At 42.5% G+C, this 22462-nt stretch overlaps 2 protein-coding genes across 6 annotated transcripts in view; one reads left to right on the top strand and one right to left on the bottom strand.

Moving 5' to 3' along the window:
• The window catches only part of ANLN (anillin, actin binding protein), an 85039-nt gene extending 73511 nt beyond the window's left edge, over window positions 1–11528 (bottom strand). The window contains exon 1 of the mRNA XM_051853292.2: window positions 11439–11528. The gene's annotated coding sequence lies outside the window, so the exon portion shown is untranslated. The remainder of the gene's footprint in view (window positions 1–11438) is intronic.
• MATCAP2 (microtubule associated tyrosine carboxypeptidase 2) overlaps window positions 1–22462 on the top strand; it is a 50025-nt gene that overhangs the window by 9319 nt on the left and 18244 nt on the right. For 2 of the 5 annotated variants that reach the window (XM_008261646.4, XM_008261648.4), the window contains exon 3: window positions 21146–21840. In XM_008261646.4, the coding sequence (XP_008259868.1) occupies window positions 21146–21840 (695 nt within the window). Of the gene's footprint in view, window positions 1–11584; window positions 11865–21145; window positions 21841–22462 lie in introns of those variants that run through there. The other 3 variants (XM_008261647.4, XM_002713759.5, XM_017344429.3) reach the window with 3 other exon arrangements.

Genomic DNA, 22462 nt, shown 5'->3' with positions numbered 1-22462 from the left:
GGGTGGATCTAAAGCCAGGAGCCAGGAGCTTCTTCTGGATCTTCCATGGGGGTACAGGGGCCCAAGCATTTGAGCCGTCTTCCACTGCTTTCACAGGCCATTAGCAGGGAGCTAGATCAGAAGTGGAGCAGGGGCTGGCACTGTGGCTTAGTGGATAAAGCTGCCACCTGCAGTGCCTGCATCCCATAAGAGCACCGGTTCAAGTCCCTGCTGCTCCACTTCCAATCCAACTGTCTGCTATGGCCTGGGAAAGCAGTAGAATATGGCCCAAATGCTTGGGCCCCTGCATCCACGTGGGAGACCTGGAGGAAACTCCTAACTCCTGGCTTCAGAGCAGCCCAGCTGCAGCCTTTGCAGCCAGTTGGGGAGTGAACCAGTGGATGGAAGATATTTCTCTCTCTCTCTCTCTCTCTCTCTCTCCTTCTCCCCTTGCACCTCTGCCTCTGCCTCTCTAGAACTCTGCTTTCAAATAAATAAGTCTCTTTAAAAAAGAAAGAAATATAGGTCTTAAATATTGCAAAAATAGCAACAGTCTTTCCCTTTTTTTATTTGAGAGGCAGGGAAACAGAGCTCTCATTCCCCAAATGCCCACAATGGCCAAGACTGGGCCAGGCTGAAGTTGGGAGGCACTGAAGCCAGGCTTCCTATGTGGGTGGATGGGACCCAACTACATCAACCTTCACCTACTCCTCCTAGGGTCTGCACTGACAGGAAGCCAGAATCAGGAGCCGTAACTGGTAATTGAACCCCAGTAAGTTTGAGATGGGATGTGGGTGTCTTGACCACTAGGTCAAATACCTACCCTCAGCTTGTGTTTCTTAAACATCTAAGATAAAGTGTCTAAATTTAATGTAAGAGAATACCAGTTTCATTATACTCCGTTATATCAGTTATAAATTTATGACCTAGCATTTCAAAAATTTCTTCTCCCACACTTCTTTCAGACCATGGTTCATCTAATCTCTCATTAGTCTTTCCACATGTTAGAGTAGACATCTACTTTACACTTTCCATCTCCCTGCTTCTCAAGCCTGACAACCATCCAAGTTTCCTAACCCATTATCTACTCTAACTCAATACCAGAGTCTGTGTAATTTATAAAGAACAGAAATTTGTTTCTTATAGTTCTAGAGCTTGGGAAGTCCAAAACCAAGTGGCTTCATCTGGTAAGGGCCTTCTTGTTGCATCATCCTATGGAGGAAAATGGAAGGACAAGTGTGTATGCACGAGAGAGTGAGTGAGAGAGGGGGGACAAGCTTGCAGTTCAAACCCTTTTATAATGAACACTAGTCTATTCACAATGGTGGAGCCCCCATAACCCTGGTATATGAAACACCTTCCTTTAGGACTCACCTCACAATGCCATTGCAGTGAGGATTAAATCCCCAACAGTGGTTTGGGGAGGACATATTAAAACCATAGCTCAAGTCTTCTAAGTCCCATTCATGCCTGGCACTTAATAGGCCCTCAAGAAACGTTTGCTAATGGATTCTTAGGGACCACAGACTCCTATACCTTGACCTTGTCGTTCTTCCAACCCTCAAACTATACAAACCTCATCTTGTCTTCTACTAATCCACATGAGTCTGCCCATATCTGGACTTTGATCAGTACTTGGAAATGCTCCATCTCCAAGATTTCAAACCCCCCAAACTGGCCTCCTGATTCTAATCTCAAATCTTTATCTCCTCCACTGCTGCCTACTCCTACTAAACCTGTACAGCCCAACTGCCACATCCTATCCCAAAGCTGACCTTTAGTCCAGTCTCCTTTTCCAACTTTTGGTCAAATCAAAAATATTATAATTCAGGCATGGTTGCCATGACCCGATATTAAACCTGGCCTCCCATTCTACCCTTTTCTATGAGGCCACATGTAAAGTAGTTCAATCTGTTCTGAAAAAGAGGCCAAGAGGAAAAGAGAGGTTTATTTGTTTTGTTTTGTTTTGTTTTGTTTTTAAATTAGAAGCTGGCAGGGAACTTACAAATCATGCAACACAGCCAGCTAAAAAATCAGATGAGGAAACAAGATTGTGATTAGTCTAAGATTATCAGATCTGTCATCGGCCCTTCCTGGGTCTCTTCCTCAAATACTGACTGCCCAGCTCCCTTTATGCCTCATTCATTCCTTACTCAATGGGCCTCAAGGGAAACTATTTCAACACCATTCCCATCTGCCTCTTGTCCTTGCTGCATTTAACTTGCCAATCTCTAATCTTCTCTTTGTAGGCTTGCTGAGCATTGCTAAAATAGACAAGAAATTGAACTAACTGCATTTCACATTTATCTCAACTTACCTGGACCTTGAATGCTGTTTGTAATCCTTTTATTCTTATTCATTTGATTCCATATCACATCCTCCATCACATTTCCCATCCCACCTCTTTACACCCTGCAAATGACCTTACCACACTTTCCTTCATGTTCAACACCAAGGAAAGCACTCTAAGAACAGAACTCAATCACTTGTTTTTCTCTGAACAAACTGTTGTTTGCCACCTACATGGTTTTCTCACTACCAGAATGCCCTGCTTATCACTTTTGAGTATCTAAATATGAGTCTAGCTGAATATTTTGTCTGATTAGATTTCATACCTTGTCCACAGTGAGGTCATCTTCCTTTGTGTTCAATTTGCAGCACTTTATTTTGACATGATTTCAGACTTATGGAACAGTTACAGAAGTTTATATACTTCTCCAAAGAGAGAAAAAGTGGAACAAAATTCCTGGATTCCATGAATCACCCAGATTTCTGGTATGTTAATACTTACCACATTGACTTTTTTTTTTAATTTTTTTTTTTTTTTTGACAGGCAGAGTGGACAGTGAGAGAGAGAGACAGAGAGAAAGGTCTTCCTTTGCTGTTGGTTCACCCTCCAATGGCCGCCGCGGCCGGCGCACTGCGGCCGGCGCACCGCGCTGATCCGATGGCAGGAGCCAGGAGCCAGGTGCTTTTCCTGGTCTCCCATGGGGTGCAGGGCCCAAGCACCTGGGCCATCCTCCACTGCACTCCCTGGCCACAGCAGAGAGCTGGCCTGGAAGAGGGGCAACCGGGACAGAATCCGGCGCCCCGACCGGGACTAGAACCCGGTGTGCCGGCGCCGCTAGGCGGAGGATTAGCCTAGTGAGCTGCGGCGCCGGCCCACATTGACTTTTTTTTCTCTCTCTCACCACACATTCCATACATAGATAATTGTATTTACATGTATACACTCATGAAGTATTAGAGGTAAAGGTACATCATATCTGTAAGCTATCCATAACACAGTTTAGAAAAAAAGCCATTCACACATATACACATATATAATTGTAATTATCCAGTCATATATATTACTGTCTTCCTGTGTAGGTAGATTATAGATAGATGGGAACATAAATAAAACCTTGCCTGGGCCTTTTCGTCTGCTCTACAACCAAATGATTGAGAATTGTAAATTCTACTGAAGAGTGTTCTTGTCTACCTACATCTTCTCTCTGAGTTATCTCGTAAGTCCCATTGAGTTAAAAATATTATCAATATACTAATGGCTCCCAAGTTTATTTCTCTAGCCTAGTATCTCTGCTGAGCTCTGAACTCTTATATCCAATGACCTATTTGAAATCTTGAGTTGGATATCAACTGGTATATTAAACATATATCCTATTTCCCCACTAAGCCTCCCTCTTCCGTCTTCTCCATTTCCGCTGTCTACCCAGTTGCTCTAGCCAGAATCCTAGGACTCATATTCACTTCCTTCTTCCCTTCTTGCTATTCCATCGTATATTCAACATTCTGATCAGCTCCAGTTTGAAATGTGTCCTTCTCTCCCTCGCTACAGCTTTTATCCCTCTCCAAGCCACCACCATCCCCTCACTTGATGTGCTACTAGAGCCTCATATTTGGTTTCTGTGCTTCTACTCTTGACGGATTATGCAGTATCTTCAGAGAAGACACTGCAAACTTCAAAACATAAATCACATTATGTCACCCCCTGTTTAAAGTCTCCCAGTGGCTCCTGATGCACTTAGAATGAAGTCCAAACTCCTTTTCTTAAACTCTGCCTACTCTCAGATCTTTCCTCTTGCCCCTTCTCCCCAGCTTACTGGACTTCAGCCACACAGATCTTCATGTACCTGCAGGATCATGCCAAGGTCATTCCTATCTCGGGCTTTGTCTTGGCAAGCCCTTCTGCATAGAATGCCTATCCTGCAGAACTTCCTATGACTCTTATTCAAGTTTTAGCTCCAAAGTCACTTCCTCAAACGGGCCTTTCTTGACTGCTGTTGCTCTGTCACCATCTGGCATACTTCTTGATTTATGAAACTTTATAGCAAGTATCTATCTCAGAAATTACGTCACATACGTTCCAAGAGAGCTGGGATTCTGAGTTACTAACCATAGCATCTCTGTTTTGAGTGCCTGAGCACTGACTGCTGTGCCTACATCATGTTTACATATGTATGAATAGCAAGTATCTATCTCAGAAATTACGTCACATACGTTCCAAGAGAGCTGGGATTCTGAGTTACTAACCATAGCATCTCTGTTTTGAGTGCCTGAGCACTGACTGCTGTGCCTACATCATGTTTACATATGTATGAACATACCATCAGTAGGTTGTTCCTGGGTGGGTGTCATGGCTGTTTCATCATTTTGCTTTGTATATTATAAAACTTCATAAATATGTACAGAAAGAGTAAATTAATGCACATCTTCATTTCTTCAAAATATAATTATGAATAGTTATAGAATCTCCTTTCTTCCCTAATAATTTACACAAAACAGCTTATCAAGAAAAAAAAAAAACCAGTTTCCCAGGACTTCTGCACTGTTCTGTTTACAATGAGGTAAAAACACGGAGGCAGTTTCACAAAGCATTCTTTTATTTGACTTCCACTTAATGCTTGCCATTCTCCTGAATATAGGCACACTGAAAACATTCCATTATCTCGATACAGACATCCTGAAAGCATTCAAATGTCACTGAGAATTTAAAAAATAACATTTTTACCAACTATTCCCTGGCTAGATTTCTTTTTCTTTTCTTTTCTTCTTTTCCTGTTGTTTTCTAAGTCCAGTCACAGCTTGCCCTAAGGCTTCTCTTAATGCTTGTTAGAATCTGGGGTATTGCAACTAGACTTGCCCTGTTCTTTTATAAGAGCAGGCTGCAGGTTAATTTTCCTCAATTCATATATTTTCAACAACATAGACTGTTATAAATTGCTTTCAATAGAACAGGAATAAAAGCCAAAAGAATTTTCTAGAAGCGTCTCACCTCTACCATTCTTTTTTTTTTTTTTTTTAAGATTTATTTATTTATTTGAAAGTCAGAGTTACACAGAGAGAGGTGAGGCGGGGGGGGGGGGGGGGAATGGAGGGTCTTCCATGCACTGGTTCACTCCCCAATTGGCTGCACAGGCCGGAGCTGCACTGATCTGAAGCCAGGAGCCAGGAGCTTCCTCTGGGTCTCTCACACCAGTGCAGGGGCCCAAGAACTTGGTCCATCTTCTATTGCTTTCCCAAGCCATAGCAGACAGCTGGATTGGAAATAGAGCAGCAGGGACTTGAACCAGCACATATATGGGATGCCAGCAATGCAGGTGGCGACTTTACCCATTTCACCACAATGTCAGCCCCTCTACCATTGTTTTAAAAGTAAATAAATATTATTTGAATTTTTTTTTTTTTTTGACAGGCAGAGTGGACAGTGAGAGAGAGAGACAGAGAGAAAGGTCTTCCTTTGCCGTTGGTTCACCCTCCAATGGCCGCCGCGGCCGGCGCACCGCGCTGATCCGATGGCAGGAGCCAGGAGCCAGGTGCTTCTCCTGGTCTCCCATGGGGTGCAGGGCCCAAGTACTTGGGCCATCCTCCACTGCACTCCCTGGCCACAGCAGAGGGCTGGCCTGGAAGAGGGGCAACCGGGACAGAATCCGGCGCCCCGACCGGGACTAGAACCCGGTGTGCCGGCGCCGCTAGGCGGAGGATTAGCCTAGTGAGCCGCGGCGCCGGCCCAATATTATTTGAATATTATAATTCATATTGAATTACTAAGATTATTTCTCCCTTCAGAAATTAAACGTTTTCTTAGTTTCAGTTATAATGTGTCCTTGTTCTGCTCTCAAAAAGATGAACTTCTGCAGTAGGAAGTGTGGTGCTATTCCGATTGGTCTCTCCGGTACCAATGCTTTTCAGTTAGGGTGTCCAGTCTTCACCAAGCCTTCTCTTCCTCTTTTTTGGCCATTATTTGTCCCCTCTCCCACCCAAAGCAAATGAGTCTTCTGAGTCTTTTATTTGGAGGATGTTGATTTTTTATTCTAAAAAGTAAACAGGGGCAGCTTGCAATGCTGGCTTCTCATATTGAAGTGCCTGTTGGAGTCCTGACTGCTCTGCTTCTCCTCCAGCTCCCCAATTTGGGGAGAAAACCAGCAGATGGGTGATCTCTCTCTCTCTCTCTCTCTCTCTCTCTGTCCCTCCCTCACTCCCTCTTCAAGTAAAGAAACCATTAAAAAATTAAAACATACAAAAAGTATTCTCTTATTACAGAGATGGTTTAACCAGCTATTTTAATACCAAAACTACAGCAACTAACTTTTGAATAGCAAGTAAAGTAAATATTTTTGTCAGCAACACATACTGTCCATCCTGCTAGGTAGCATGTAAAAGGAATATGTGGATTCATATGAATAATTAGTTACAGAAAAATTACTGGTAAGAAATAAGTTCTTTGCCCATAGCACGAGAATTCCACAACATATAGAGCTATGGTTATGTCAAAATTTCCTATGATTTAGAAATTTTAAATTTATTTTCATTTTATTTGAAAGAGAGACAGAGACAGACAGAGATCCTCCATCTACTGATTGACTGCCCAAATGTCCACAGCAGCTGATGCTGGACCAGGTGAAAGCCAGGAGCCAGGAACTCAATCCAGGTCTCCCACTTGAGTGGCAGGAACCCAGGTACCTGACCATCATTTACTGCTTCCTAGGGTGTGCATCAGCAGAATGCTGGATCAGAAGTGAAGCTAGGACTCAAATTATGCTCTCCAATGTGGGATGTAGGTGTCTCTAGCAGCTCCCATAATTTTTCAATTTAAAATTGACTGGAAATCATCATTATAGATATTCAGAGGTTAAAGTGATCCACAATACAGTGTAACTACAATACCTAATATGACCATGAAAGGAAAGTGGGTATATTCCAACAAGATAATAATAATGGGATTCTTGGTTATTATCAGAAAATTGGGCTTAGTTAAACTTAAAAGAGGGAGAAGCATCCTTAAATGTAAATATAAATTATTAAAGTAAACTTTATTAAGTCCTTAATTTTGCAATCAGCACTTTGAGGTTGGAGCAGTAACTGATAATCAAATCAACCATTTGTCTCAATAGGAATGGTTAATGTAGAAACAGGTATAAAACAAAATTTCTTAGAATGATGGGATTGTTCATTGTTCTGGTGGACATTTAAAAACAATGCAGACTCAAAAGTGGCCCACTGGACAGCTGCAGATGCTGTACCCAGTGGAAATACTAAGCAGGCATAACATGAATCAGTAATTAACTAAGCAGATGCACAAAGCTTGACGAGGATGAATAATTGCACAGACAGGAATAGTAAAAGGAGAGGATACGGCACTAGTTTTCTAAAAATAAACAGAAAAACTATATTTATGAAGTTGTTAGCAAGAGTGCTTCAATACCAAACAAATGTATGTTTTAAATGTTTTGATTACATTGATTTGTACTTTTATATGGTCTTTATCACTAAAGATATTTAGAAATCAAAATGATCCACAGGAAAATATTGGTAGAGTGAACATATAAATCATTATAAAAGTAAAGGGTGAAATAATATTCTTGGTGGGCTATCTACAGGGGTATCAAATTTGATAACTTTTGTAACTCTTGAGTTTAACGAAATGCTGAAGAAGGAAGTATGCCTTTAGTGCATATCATTCTCTAACTTGTCTATTCATGTACATTTGTATTCCACTTAAGCTGCCACTTAGGATACCTCTCTGTTCCATCTGAGTCAAGTCTTGCCTTTGCTTCTTTATTTTTTTTAAAGAGTTATTCATTTTTATTTACAGAAAGAGGGAAGGACAGAGAGAGAGAGAGGTCTTCCATCTGCTGATACACTCCCTAAATGGTCACAACACCTGGGGCTTGTCCCAGCCAAAGCCAGGAGCTAGTATCCAGGAGCTTCATCCAGGTCTCCTATGTGGGTCACAGGGGCCCAAGCACTTGGGCCATCTTCTGCTGCTTTCCCAGGAGCAATAGGAGGGAGCTGAATTAGAAGTGGTGCAGCTAAACTGGTGTCGAAAATGGGATGCAGGCATCATAGGCAGTGGCTTAACCCGCTATGCCTCAATGCCTGCCCCTGCCTTCGCTTCTGATACCAGCTTCCTGCTAATGCACACTATGGGAAGTAGTGGTGACGGCTCCAGTGGTTGGGTCACTGTCACCCACATGGGAGACCCAGATTGAGTTTTGGGCCCCTGAGTTTCCCGTCCCAGCTGCTGTGGGCTTTTAGAGACTAAGTGGAAGATTTCTATCTGTGTCTCTCTTTATGCCTTTCAAATAATAAAAATAATCAAAATTTTAAAATTATTAATAAGAAAAAAGGGTGTAGAAAATGGAATTCAAAGATAAATTTGTTTTGGAACCCATGCATTGAAAAGTCTTTAAAAAGTTCAAGGAAAATAGGTATTATGAAATAACTATTCATGGATTTTTAAACCAAATTAAACTTGTTTTTTAATTCCATGACCTTTTAAATGTGCCTTCATATATACACACATATATCTGTATACAAGATGTATGTGTGTATGTAAATGTATGTGTGTGTGTGCATACATACAAAATTTTCCCTATTAGTCAATAAATTCCAAGAATACAGGTATCATGACTCTAAAAACACCAAGCACAATGGCTTGTATATAAATAAATATGTAATGAATAATACATATCTAAAATATAGTGTAAACATATATATAATGAAAGTGGACAATATGTGTTTTAGTAAAAGCATTCAGAGTAAACTTTGTACAGACACTGAACTTGCGAGCTGGTCACCTTATTTAGGAAGCTTTCTTTTTTTGAGAAATAGCTCTCAAACTGCAGTGACTGTAAAAAGTAGGAATTTGAGGGGGAATAGAAGCATTTATGGCAAACTTGGAAGCAGGTTTCTGTAATTAGATATATAAGGAAACCTACAGAACAGTTCATGTGCAGCCTTTTTCCTCAGGACATATGTTGCAAGAATCACTGCTCTTATAAATGCAAAGTATTCGTTGCTCATCTCTAGAGCAAATGCTTTGCTCAAATATTTGTTCTTCAACCACAGTCCCAATGTGCTATCATTCTGTTTTCATTGAGTTATAATCAAAATGCATGTACTTTCTGATGTCTGCTGCACACATATTCATTGAGCTGCCTACTATGTGCCATCTCCATTCTTGGTGTTGGGAACCTAGAAGTGAACAAATAAAAGAATCACTGTACTTGTGGAGACAGACAGTAATCAAGACATCAGTAAAATGTATAATAGATAATATTAAGTGCTACATGGAAAAAGTAAGCAGAGAAGGAGGATAGGAAATGTGAGACAGGAGTAAAATTTAAAATTTTTATTTTCATCTTATTTGAAAAGCAGAGAGACAGAGACAAAAAGATAGCTATCTTCCATTCACTGGTTCACTCTCCAGATGCCCATAACAGCCAAGGCTGGAGCAAGCAGAAGCCAAGAGCCCAGAACTCAGTCTGGATCTCCCATGGGTAGCAGGGACCCAAGTACTTGGGCCGTCGTGTGCTGCCTCTCAGGGTGCACAGTTTCAGGAAGCTGGATCAGAAGTGGAGCCAGCTAATGGCCTGGGGAAAGCAGTGGAAGATGGCCTGAGTGTTTGGACCCCTGCCACCCATGTGGGAGACCCAGATGAAGCTCCTGGCTCCTGAATTCAGCCTGGCCCAGCCCTGGCCATTGTGGCCATCTGGGGGAACAAACCAGCATATGGAAGTGTTTCTCTCTCTCTCTCTCTCTCTCTCTCTCTCTCTCTCTCTCTCTGTGTGTGTGTGTGTGTGTGTTCCCTTTAACTCTTTCAAGTAATCTTAAAAAACAAAAAAAGAAGTGGAACCAGGATTCAAACTCAGACACTTGCAACATGGGATGCAGGTGTCCCAAGCGGAATCTTAACTGCTGCACTAAATACCTGCCCCAGGAGTAGAATTTTAAATATAATGGCCAGAAAAAAGCTTCACTGAGAGTCGGTGTTCAAATCAGGTCCTGAAGAAAGTGAAAGAGCTAGTCCTGTGGGTATCTGAGGAAGAGCATTCTAGACCAGGAAAATCCCACCTTGAGATGAAACAGTGCCCAGCATAGTTGAGGAGAATCAAAGAAGCCAGCCTCTAAGAGGTGGGGCTGGAGATGAGATCAAAGACATGGCCAGTGGTTAGGTCATAAAGGACTTCACGGGTAAGGAAGCCACTGAAGGGCTTTCAGAAGACAACTGACGTGATCTTCTTAACAGGGTCGCTCTGGCCACTGAGTTTTGAGGATAGAGGGAGAAGGTGATGGTGGAAATAGGGAGACCATCTTGGAGGCTCCCGCTATAATCCAGACAGGAGATGGTGCGGCTCGAGCCAGAGTGGTAGCAAGTGGCTAGAGTCTGGATACTTTGTGAAGATGGTGTTCACGGGATTTTCTGAGAGAATCAGATATGAGTTTGCCCACTATTTGTGATAGGTAAATGCCCACTGTTCGAAGTGATGATAAAATACACAGTTTTTCACAAGTCATTCTGAGCGTGATGCTCCTGACATCCAACTATCTGTTTCATTCCTGAGTTTAAAACACACTCTAATTATTGCCCTGTCCTTCCTCAGCCTCGAGGAGGGGCAAAGAGAAAATGTGGCTGTGTGGACTGTCAGTGCCAGCACCGTCCTGTGGGCTCCCCCTAGACTGCACTGTCCGATGGCCTCAAAGCCTGGCTCAGAGTCTTACATCTATTAGCCTCTGAAAAAACTGGCATAGCCTGGTATAGTCTCCAATTTCCCACGATTATTGCAAAAGATTATTATCTCACGTTTGTGGAAAAAAAAAACTGAAAAATAACATTCAGACCCTAGCAGTCGCACAATCATGAATTAAAATGTGTTTTAGTATTAAGAGCAGCATGCTGGGGTATTAACTGATAAACATCTCTGAGCCTCCTACACTTCAGGCACTTCGTAAGTTAAGGAAAGGATGGAGCAAGGGCTGTGTCACACCACCCGTCCGCCAGCCTTCCTATCAGTAAGAGGCCCCTATTTGTCTATCAGGCCCCCTAACTTCCTGTCTGTCAAGTTAAGCCTCCTTGAATGGCGGCAAAGGCTTTTGGATAATGAGTGAAAACGCGTGTGCCGTGGCCCGAGACCCACGCCTGTCGCTGGCCGCCCAGAAGTCCCCACGGGACTCACCTGCGCTGTGCACGCCGGGAGTCACCGTTGGACCCTGGCTCAGTCTGGGAGCCCGGCCTGCGCCCCACGAGCGCCCCAAGCGGCGCGCAGCCTCAGTGAAGCGAAACGCTCTGGGTCGGCGCGGAGCGTTTCCTAGCAACGGGGGGAGCGGCCACGTCACGGCGGCCGGTTCCGAGCCCGGCCACCGCGGTAGAGCCCCTGTGTGCACCTTCCAGCCCCTGTGGGTGGGAGGAGCGCTGCTCGCAGCGCTGTGTCCGCGCGTCCTCGTCCGCTCCAGCCTTGTCCCGCCCCTGGTCGCCGAGATCACTCTCCCGCAGCGTCCCCGCCACTGAGGCCCCGGCCCGAGGCTAGAGGCTGCGCGGCGGCCCCTTGGCCGTCGCCCCCTGCGCCCGGGCAGGACGATGCTGGAGTCCATTCGCGTGACGGGTGAGTGCGGGGGCTGGCGGGGCGGCCGGCGTCCCCCCGGGCCGCGGCGGCGCGTGCGGGGCGGGGCGGGCCCCCTGGAGCCCCGAAGCGGGGAAACGGTGGGCTGTGGACTCGCGTGCGGCGCGGGAGCGGTACGGGGCGCGCGGGCTGCGGGAGGAGAGGAAGGGCCCCTTGCTTTTGTCGCTGGTGTCAGTAAGTGCACGCGGTGAGCAAATGACAGGGGACGGAGTGCTGATCCCGCACCTGTGCGGGCTAGATGTCAAAGCATAGTAGGTGTGCAGTTAGGCATTCTGATTTTCTAGAATGCTCAGAAAGCGCAGCCAAAGGACGCACCTCCGTACTGCAGTGTTTGCCGGCATAAAATCGTTAGGTGTATGTTTTAATTCTCGAACTGTGAGAACGTTTTGAGTTGTTTTCAATTAATAGGTCAGTTTATAGTGCCGATTAGATGTGGGTGTTTCAACCCCAGATCTGAAAGTTTATTTGCCTTTTTTAGTTATGAATAATCACGTATATTAGCCATTTTTTTTTAAATCTTACCTAATACTAGAGTAATTTCCTAGTATATCTTTCAGCATGCATGAAAACATTTCTACCGGAAGGGGTTCATGGTGGTTCACTGTCATGACAAAGAACAACCTAGGAGAGGGAGATACCAAAATAAGGCCAGAATTCTTTAAGGCATTGTAGTACCTATTAGACCTTTTTTTCTGTGAGTTTTTTAATTGAAGAACTAAATTCCATTCCAGTGAAAATATTTATGATCTTAATCCTGTTCACTATTTTATTTCACATTTGGTACCCTCCCCCAACTTCCCATAGTAGTGGCAACCAGACATGTCCAGATATTCCCAGATGTCCCCTGGTGGGTGCCAAGATCCCCCTGAGACTTTGAGAACCACCTTCTTGGAGAAAAATACAGTTAAATGTTAGCACTGCACAGGTTATTTGATTTAAAATTCACATCTATCAAAAATCATTTCTCCCATAGCAGAGCAATCATTGTCTAGACAGTATAAGATTGAGATAATATTAGTATGAGAAAGGGGACGTTCTGATCAACTGGTCAGCAATACACAGTGCTCTTGCATTATTTTGGTAAGCAGAGCTGGAAGTTTGAGGAGAGGTGTTTTATAAAATAGGAGACCCACTCCTCTTGCCTCAGTTCCCTCCCATAATTGGGTGGCAGTACAATTATCAGTATAACTTGGTGTGTTGCACACCCTGAGACAGACAATTTGGCAGTGAATATCTATAGTACATTAAATTCAGGTACCGTTTGAGAGCATTCAAGCCTCACATTTATGGTCCCTTTAAAGATAACTGACCAGGTCATCTTTCAAAATAGTTTCCCCATTTCTTTCGTATAGTACTTGACTAACTGCCCATGTTCTGGTAGGCAGAGGAACTTGATTGTTTTCAGTAAGAGTTCATTTTTCTCAACTTGTAGAACAAACTGTTTTAGATTCATGCAATCTCTCCCTTTATAATACTTGATGACTTTTTGCTTATTAATCATGATTTAAGGTACTCTCAATATAACTTCCTGGTGGGACTGCTGATTGTAGGAATAAAATAGCATAAGATACATATGCTAAATGTGGGGAGCAACTGGGAGCAACTCGGACTAGACTAAGTTACTGGAATTAAGACTTATTCTATGCATCTGCTCTCCCACAATATGGCGCTGAGAAGGGAAACAACTTCTACATAGCTGCCTCCAGTTCAACCAATAAACTGTAGGACCTGCTCCTGATTGGAGGAGAGCAGCGTACTCGGCGTGTGGGGTATCAGAGTTGGGATTGGTGGAAGAGGACTATAAAGGAGGAGAGAGACAACATGCACCAGGAACATCTAAGAAGGAACATCTAAGGGGAACATCTAGCTGAAGGAACACCTGTGCAGCCCCCGAGAGAGCCGGCTGGCGGTGTGCCGCTCCCCCGCGGAAGTGGGGAATGTGGCAGGGGGAACTGCCCTTCCACGGAGGTGGAAGGGACGGTAGCCAACCCGGGAAGGACCAGTAGCCAACCCGGGAAGAACCAGCAGCAAACCCGGGGAGGGCCGAGCAGACGAAAGAACAGCGCAGGGTCTTGTGTCGTTCCTCCATGAAGAGGGGGAGCGACAGCTAAATATGCTGCTTAAAAACATAATCAAATCAGAAAAGGCTTGTGTTCTCATAGCCTTTCAAAAGATAGTTTATTAAAGCCACTAAAATGTCTACCCTAAAATGCAGAATTAATTACTCTATAGACATATTAAGTTTACCTTAGAAATCCAAATTTAATGATTCCAAATATTTCCCATTCATATTATTCCTTGAGGTGTTTCTAAAGGAGTTGAATATAACATGAAACATACCAATGATAATGTTAGTTAATAAAGCTACCTGTAATGGGCCAGCACTGTTCTCAACACTTCACGTACATTAACTTTTTTTTTTTTTTTTTTTTGACAGGCAGAGTGGACAGTGAGAGAGAGAGACAGAGAGAGAAAGGTCTTCCTTTGCCGTTGGTTCACCCTCCAATGGCCGCCGCTGCAGCCGGCGCACCGCGCTGATCCTGGCAGGAGTCAGGAGCCAGGTGCTTTTCCTGGTCTCCCATGGGGTGCAGGGCCCAAGCACCTGGGCCATCCTCCACTGCACTCCCTGGCCATAGCAGAGAGCTGGCCTGGAAGAGGGGCAACCGGGACAGAATCCGGCGCCCCAACCGGGACTAGAACCCGGTGTGCCGGCGCCGCAAGGTGGAGGATTAGCCTATTGAGCCACGGCGCCGGCTACGTACATTAACTTTTAAAATCCTCACATCAATACTATGAGATATGTATTATTATTACCCCATTTTACAGATAAGGAAAGTACAGCAGGGAGAAGTTAATTATCTGGGTCAAGGTCACAGCTTCTAATAAATGGAGTCAAGATTCAGACCAGACTGTTCCAAAGCCCCTGTTCCCAGCTGCTGGGAGACCAGCCCATTGTTACAATGACCGCACCCTGTGATTAGGGCCACAAAATCCAATGTCAAGATCTTATTTAATGTCAGTATTATATTATCTAATAGTCTTTTCAACGTAAGTTTTTATCACAGACACATGTGTAAATAATTTTTGCCATTGAAAACCATAGGCAAAAATTCAGGCAAAACCATTGTACTTGAATATAAATTTGTTGTTTGCCAAATACAAAAGAAGATAGCTGACACAGTCACATTGCTGTCAGAAACCATACAATTCAAGCCTATGTTAATGCATGATCCACTGGCTTTATTTTATTTGTAGGATAAAAAATGATTAATGAGTCATCTGGAAATGAATCACCTTTGTAACAAGGATAATTTTTTTAAATATTGGAAGCAAAATTCTTCCTAAGGTCAATGATGTTAGGCCATACAGGGTGCATACACTCAGGCACATAGCTCCTGTTTATCCTGCAGCAGTAGGCACCTCCCATTAAACCTCACTAATTATTTCTTTTTTTATATACTTTCCTGGGATGATATTTTTCCTCAACCTGCAGGCAACCAAATCTTCTATCTTTTCTCTTCCCTTGGCCACCCCTCTGACCACCCTTTCATAAGCTGGGTGGTAAGTAGCAGCAACCAACACAGAGGTACATGGTAATAGAAGACCATCATACAACAGATATAAAATTGCAAGCATGACAGGTGGTTTGAAAAAGAGGTGAAAGCTGTTAGGAGGGTCTAAAATGAGGAGGTCAGACTTCCTGCCCAAGTGCTGTTTAATTGTAGGATAGACAGGTATTGACCTAACAGGGGGATCGAAGCTCTCATAGAATAGATAGGTATTAACCTAACAGAGGAGAATGGAAGCTCTCTGTAGACTCAGAGGGCAGTGTGTGCGGAGAAGCCCGATCTGGACTGGAGAGACAATAGAGGGATTGACAAAGGAGGGGAGGCTGGACTGGAGAGATTAAAGGGAACTTTGTAGGAGATGAAACGGCTGAGGTAGAAGCCTCCGACATTGTGGCACAGAGAGTTAAAGCCCCAGCCCAAAGGGACAGCATCCCATATGGGCACTGGTTATATTCCCAGTTACTCCTCTTCTGATCCAGCTCTCTGCTATGGCCTGGGAAAGCAGTAGAAGATGGCCCAGGTGCTTGAGCCCCTACACCCAGGTGGGAGACCTGGAAGAAGCTCCTGGCTCCTGACTTTGGATCAGCTCAGCTCCGGCAGTTGTAGCCAATTAGGGAGTGAACTAGTGGATTGAAGACCTCTTTCTCTGTCTACCTCTCTCTGTAACTCTTTCAAATAAATTAAAAAAAAAATCTTTTTTAAAAAAAGAAGAAAACCATGGGGAAGTTTGTTTTCTGGCACATGTACTGGCATTTTAGTTGATACATATAAAATAGTCATTCTTACCGTGACCATCATTGTCAAGGCGATCAGAATACCCTACATATTTCTAAAAAAGAAAATAGTTTCTGACCCAAAACAAAAGTGTCACATAATAAGAATGTAATTAATAGAGGAACACTGAAACACTCCCAACTGCGGCTGCGAAATTTGTTGTTTAAGATTTTATTCATTTATTTATTTATTTGAGAGGCAGAGTTAGTTACAGACAGAGAGAGGGAGAGAGAGAGAGGAAGGTCTTCCATCCGCTGGTTCACTCCCCAAATGGCTGTAACAGCCTGAGCTCTGCCGATCCAAAGCCAGGAGCCAGCAGCTTCCTCCTGGTCTCCCATGTGGGTACAGGGGCTCAAGTACTTGGGCCATCTTCTACTGCTTTCCCAGGCCACAAGCAGGGCTGGATCGGAAGAGGAGCAGTCAGGATACGAACTGGTGCCCATATGGGATGCTGGCACCACAGATGGAGACAGCCTACTGGGCCACAGTGCTGGCCCCTAACTGAAATTTTTTAAGAATCCTGGCCAGCGCTGCGGCTCACTAGGCTAATCCTCCGCCTTTGGCGCTGGCACCCCAGCTTCTAGTCCCGGTTGGGGTGCTGGAATCTGTCCCGGTTGCTCCTCTTCCAGTCCAGCTCTCTGCTGTGGCCCGGGAGGGCAGTGGAGGATGGCCCAAGTGCTTGGGCCCTGCACCCCATGGGAGACCAGGAGGAAGCACCTGGCTCCTGGCTTCGGATCAGCGCAGCTCCAGCTGGCAGCTCCAGCTGTAGCGGCCATTTGGGGGGTGAACCAACGGAGGGAAGACCTTTCTCTCTCTCTCTCTCTCTGTCTCTCTCTTTCTCACTATCTAACTCTGCCTGTCCAAAAAAAAAAAAAAAATCCTAAAATATTAGTCAATAATACTGATGATTTTCTTCTTTTCTTTTTCCTTCCTTCCTTCCTTCCTTCCTTCCTTCCTTCCTTCCTTCCTTCCTCCCTCCCTCCCTCCCTCCCTCCCTCCTTCCCTTCTTGTTTGTTTATCTGAAAGTCAAAGTTAAAGAGAGAGAGAGAGAGAGAGAGATCTTCCAAACACTGATTCACTTACCAAATGGCCACAGTGACTAGGGCTGAGCCAGGCCAAAGCCAGGAACTTCCTCTGGGTCTCCCCCATGGGTGGCAAGGGCCGAGGCTCTTGGTCTGTATTCCATCGCTTTTCCCAGGCCATTAGGGATGGGAAGTAGAGCAGCCAGGACACCAGTCTGCACCCATATGGGATGCTGCTGCCACAGGCAGCAACTTTACCCATTATGTCACAACATGGGACCGTTTTCTCTTTTTCTTAACAGTTGATTAACTATTATTGAATTTAGAGTTATTTTAGTTTTTCGATTGTTATGATGTAAATATATTAGGCAGTAAATGTTTCTAAAGTTTTTGATTTTTTTATATAATATGTTAACAAAACTAAGGTGTAGCTTACATACAGCAAAGTATATGGGTTTGAAATGAATTTGTATATGTATAACATTGCCCAAAAGGAGACATACAATGTTCCCAGCATCTGGTAGGCTCCCTGGTATCCCCTCCCATATCATGTCCCTTCCCTCAAAGGTAACCAATTCACTGTTGTGATTTTGAATACCATGAATTAATTTTGCTGTTTCTGAGCTACATGTAAATGAAATTATACAGTATATATTCTTTTCATCTGGTTTTGTTTGTTCAGCATTGTCTGAGATTCAACCTTGTTTGTTACTTGTAACATCACTCATTTTTTACATTGCAGTGTAGTATTTTGTTGTATGAATGTACATTATTTATTCATTCTTTCCATTATTATTTAATTTGTTTTAAGTGCTGAAACACTTTATAAAATTAATTAAAGTGTTTATCTTAACTTGGGGATTGTTTTGTTCTTTCTTTTGTTCATAAGCAAGCAACCTATTGCATTGTGATGTAAAGTAATTCAAGGTTCTCAGGTTCTCTAAGTATTAGCAAATCACCTGGATTTGTGAAACGTTAAGTTCAGGGAGCAGTGTTCCCCTTCTCCCTCGTTATTTGGGATAGGAATGGGAGGCACTGATGGGTTTAGTGATTAGGGTAACATTACAGAGAGGTCATTGAAAGAGCTGGGAATGGAAGCCAGGAATCCTAGTATCCTCTTCTCCTGTTCTAGATACATATTAAGCTTTCATTGTGTTGGTAACTTCAATTTATTCATCTACTTGAATTTACTGGGTATCAATCTTGCTATTTATCCTTTTTTTCTTGGTGTATGTTTATTCTTTTCTCCTCAGTGTATGTAATCAGGTTGCAATGAATGATTTTCTTCCATCAACAGATTCTTTTCATTCACTCACTGTGAGATTGCTGATAGCCACAGTGTTACATAATACAGTAATATCTTTAATATAAGAAATTATGATTTTTAATTACCTTACTACATTTTGGTGGAAAAGTGAGTCACACTTCCTCCAAAGAAATATGTTTATGCTTTTACAAGTTTTAATTTTCCAGAAAAAAGAGTCAGGGAATTTATTAGATTGTTTACACAACTGACAATTTTATCCACTTTTTATTGTCTTCTTATGCATGTCCAAAAGTCATTTTTCACAAAATAAACAATAGTATTCAAAATTACATAATCAAAGCTTTAGATTTTCTTTTACTTTTTCACACAGCTGAAATGCAGTCAGTGTAACTCAGAGATGAATTTGTATCCATCCTTCTTGAAGGACCACTTGTCCTGCTTTGAACTTCATGAGATATCCAGCATTTGGCAGGATTGGCATTTGTTAAAAAAGGTACCCTTGACACTCCTGATCTCGCCAGCAGCACATGGAGCTTCAGCAGGACGGATGCTAAACCTCGCAGGAGATAATTAGCAAGTGCACTGAAATGCTGCAGCTCCCGGGGAGAGGAGTTCTGTCAGGCACACATTGTCACCCTGCCACCCTCCACACCGCACAGTGGCACAGTGTTTTGGCAGGTGGTTTGGGACTTTGTTTGTTTGTTTTTGTTTTTTTTTTTTTCTTTTTTTTTCTTTCTTTTTTTTTTTTTTACTATCCTAAAGAATATGGGTTGTTTGGCATGGGACAAAATAATAAATTTGTAGGTCACTGATGCTTTATGACAAAATAAAATAACTCTATGAGCTCAGTTCTTTGGTCATAAAGCTGCTAAATCTTCAGAACCAAGAAAGCATTTTTACATTGCATATTTGTTTTGTTTGTAAAAATCAGCACAACATGCATGTAATGAGTCATCAACATAGGAATTCTTAGTTTCACCCATTGCTTGCTTTCATTTGGTGCACCTCTTTCCCTTTTCATTAATAATGATGGTCACGTGTGAGAAATCTGAGTCCCTCCCTTTACCTTTCTGACTGCACCCAGTCCTTACCCTACTTCTCTATGCTATGACAGCCTTATCTTTATCTCTCTTCCCTGTCAGTGTCCATTTCAGTCTTCCTTTCATTGTCACCTAAACCTGTATCTTTTTAGGGAAACTGACATTGTTCTTGGGCTGCACTTGTGTCCTGGTGTTCCTTAGCTCCTTTGCCTAGCCTGCCCAGTTTGGACTATCATTTGACAAGGATCTAGACTATCATTTGACAGCAGTCAAGCCAAACTGCTGTGAAACCGGGCCCTACTAGCCTGTGATGACAGTTTTTTTTTTTTTTAATTTGTCCTGGTATTTTTGACTGATTAAGTCTTTGACATTTATAAAACAGCTTCTTTTTTAACAATCTGCCTTCAGTAGGACCCTGTGCAATCTAGCTCCTGCCTGTAAATTTGTACATATAATAGATATATAGCTCCCCTGGGTTCATACTTTCATGTTATCTTTTAGCCATCAGAATTCAAATTTCACATGCTGGCCTAGAAAATTTAGCTAAAAGGATTTTAAGTACCTTACATATTTGGATTATTACCCACTTTTGACCTACTACTGTTTGTTTGCCCTAAACCCTATGACCACTGGGCTTTAAAATGAATGTTTACAACAGAATCACCACTGTTCTGTTCACTACTATTTACTGAGCTGTAGACATGTTGAGATAAGTGTTTGTTGTAGGAGACTGTCCTGTGCGCTAAGGGATGTTTAGCATCATCCCTTGCCTGTCCCCACTACATACCAGTCACTCCTCTGTAGTTGTGACAGTCAGAATGTCTCCAGACATTGCCAGATGTCCCCTGGAGGCTAACATCACCATCACTTGGGAACTGCTGGTTTACGTCTTTCTACTTTCTACTTCTGCAGCTATCTCCTCATAGGAATATAAATGATTCCAGAACTGCAAGTAACCTGTTTATCAAGAGTGATTGGAAAATGACATATTTAGGGTTTTTATTCATTCATTTATTTATTCAATAAATATTGTTAACAGGACTTGAGCTGGAGTCTTGTTCAGATAAGCTAGAGTTTAGACAAATTCAAGTACTTTGTCACTTAGAAATGATTTTTGAGGTAAATAAAGGCATTGCTGTCCTTGTTTTACTGATGGATCCCTTTATATATAGTTGTAAATTTCAAGATCATATTGGCTTTTGAAAGTACCTTGCGTTTTACTTTAATATTAATAATGCCATTGAAAGTATATCCTTTCTGTGAAATCTACACTCTGATGAAATGGAGTATTGAGATTATTTATGTGTATTATTACATCATATCAGTTTTAGATTTTGATCATCTGAATGATTTGAAGCTGAGGATTTTTATAGATAATGTAACATATATACCCTCAGAGAAGAGATATGACAGTAGCAGGCATGACCAAAGTTTAGTAATATGTCCTTTTGATCTTTAAAATGTCTTTTGTAATGATTGTTACAGAATTATAAAGTTTATAGACCCTTCAGCTTACTTTTTATATGATAAGCAATTTGCTTCATCTGTTATCTTTGTTATTCTTTTGTTTTGATTTTATTTATTAACACAGAAAAACTTCACTGGCCTGAGCAAGAACTTGCCAAGAAGTCTGTTCTAAATGCAGAAGAATCCTTGATCATTGACAGCAAAAGAAGCCTTTCGCATTTGTCCTCTGGAATTCTAAAGGATATTTTCACAACTGGAACCAGTAGCTATAATGTCCTACTGCAGAGCAAGGAGGAGAAAAAGCATCATTCACAAAAACAGTCATCCTCCACCTGCTCCAAAAGATGTAGAAAGCCCAGCAAATCTCCTAGCTCTTCTCGTAGTAAAGATCCTCGTAGGATGAAAACCCCTGTGCCTGTGATGAGCAGTGGTACTTGGTACTGCCTAGAGAGGCAGCCTGCTGTTTTTGTCACTAGTTCAGTGTCAAGTCCTGTTAAGTTTATGCATGATATCTCTGTTACAGGGAGCAGCATAGTACTGCCACCTAAACCAAAAAGCAAAGTCAAGAGGCACTATTTCTCTACTCTTCCAAAGCCAAAGCAGCAGCCTCAGCTGTCTAGAAGCTTTGAAAAAGGCGATGATTTCTCTGGGAAGAAATTTTGTATATTGACTGCTATAAAGCCCACCAACTTAGAAAAAGAAAAACTCAGATTCTTCAGGTCTGACTATACCTACAATCCTCAATTTGAATATGCTAATCCTGCTCTACCAAGTGTGTTAGCTAAGCACAGCAATGCATCAGACCGATTCCTTAAGCAGGTAAGATGCCACTTTAGTAGTGGTATTTCATTTCTATGTAGCTGAAACAATAACCTATGATCTTATAAACAAAAAAATTCCAGTTATTTGTATATAGATCTATGATAAGTCAGGTGAGCAGTATCCCTGTATGTAAACTACTATTTAAATATAAAGTAATATCAGTAATATTCAAAAATAGAAAAAGCTTCAGATTGTGGTTCCAGACTTTCATTTAGGAGTTAACAAATTTGTGGCTTATTAGCCAGCCCACAAACAAATGTTGTGAGCCCAGGCTGTGTTTTTGCTTTCTAATTGATTTTTTTACTGCCTTGGAGCCAGCAATCTGTGGTTCTCCCTGTTGTGCTGTATTAGCTTGCATGGTTAGGCTCCTATAGACAGCTGGGGGATTTAAGCTTGATTTTTGCCCATGAACTTGTTAATGCTTCACTAAAATTATTGATCATCAGCAAATAAACAGTCATTTAAAGAGGAAATGATGAAATTTTGAAAATTATCTGTAGGATGGACAATTCACCCAGTGGTTAAGATACTATTAAGATGTACACATCCCATCATCGGGGTACCTGGGTTCAATATGCAGCTCTGGCTCCTGTTTCCAGCTTCCTGCTAATGCAGACCC

The sequence above is a fragment of the Oryctolagus cuniculus genome, chromosome 16 (genome assembly GCF_964237555.1).
Source record: "Oryctolagus cuniculus chromosome 16, mOryCun1.1, whole genome shotgun sequence".
NCBI classification, from domain to species: domain Eukaryota; kingdom Metazoa; phylum Chordata; class Mammalia; order Lagomorpha; family Leporidae; genus Oryctolagus; species Oryctolagus cuniculus.
Note: the sequence above shows the minus strand (reverse complement) of the source record. Positions and strands in the feature narration are given on the sequence as shown.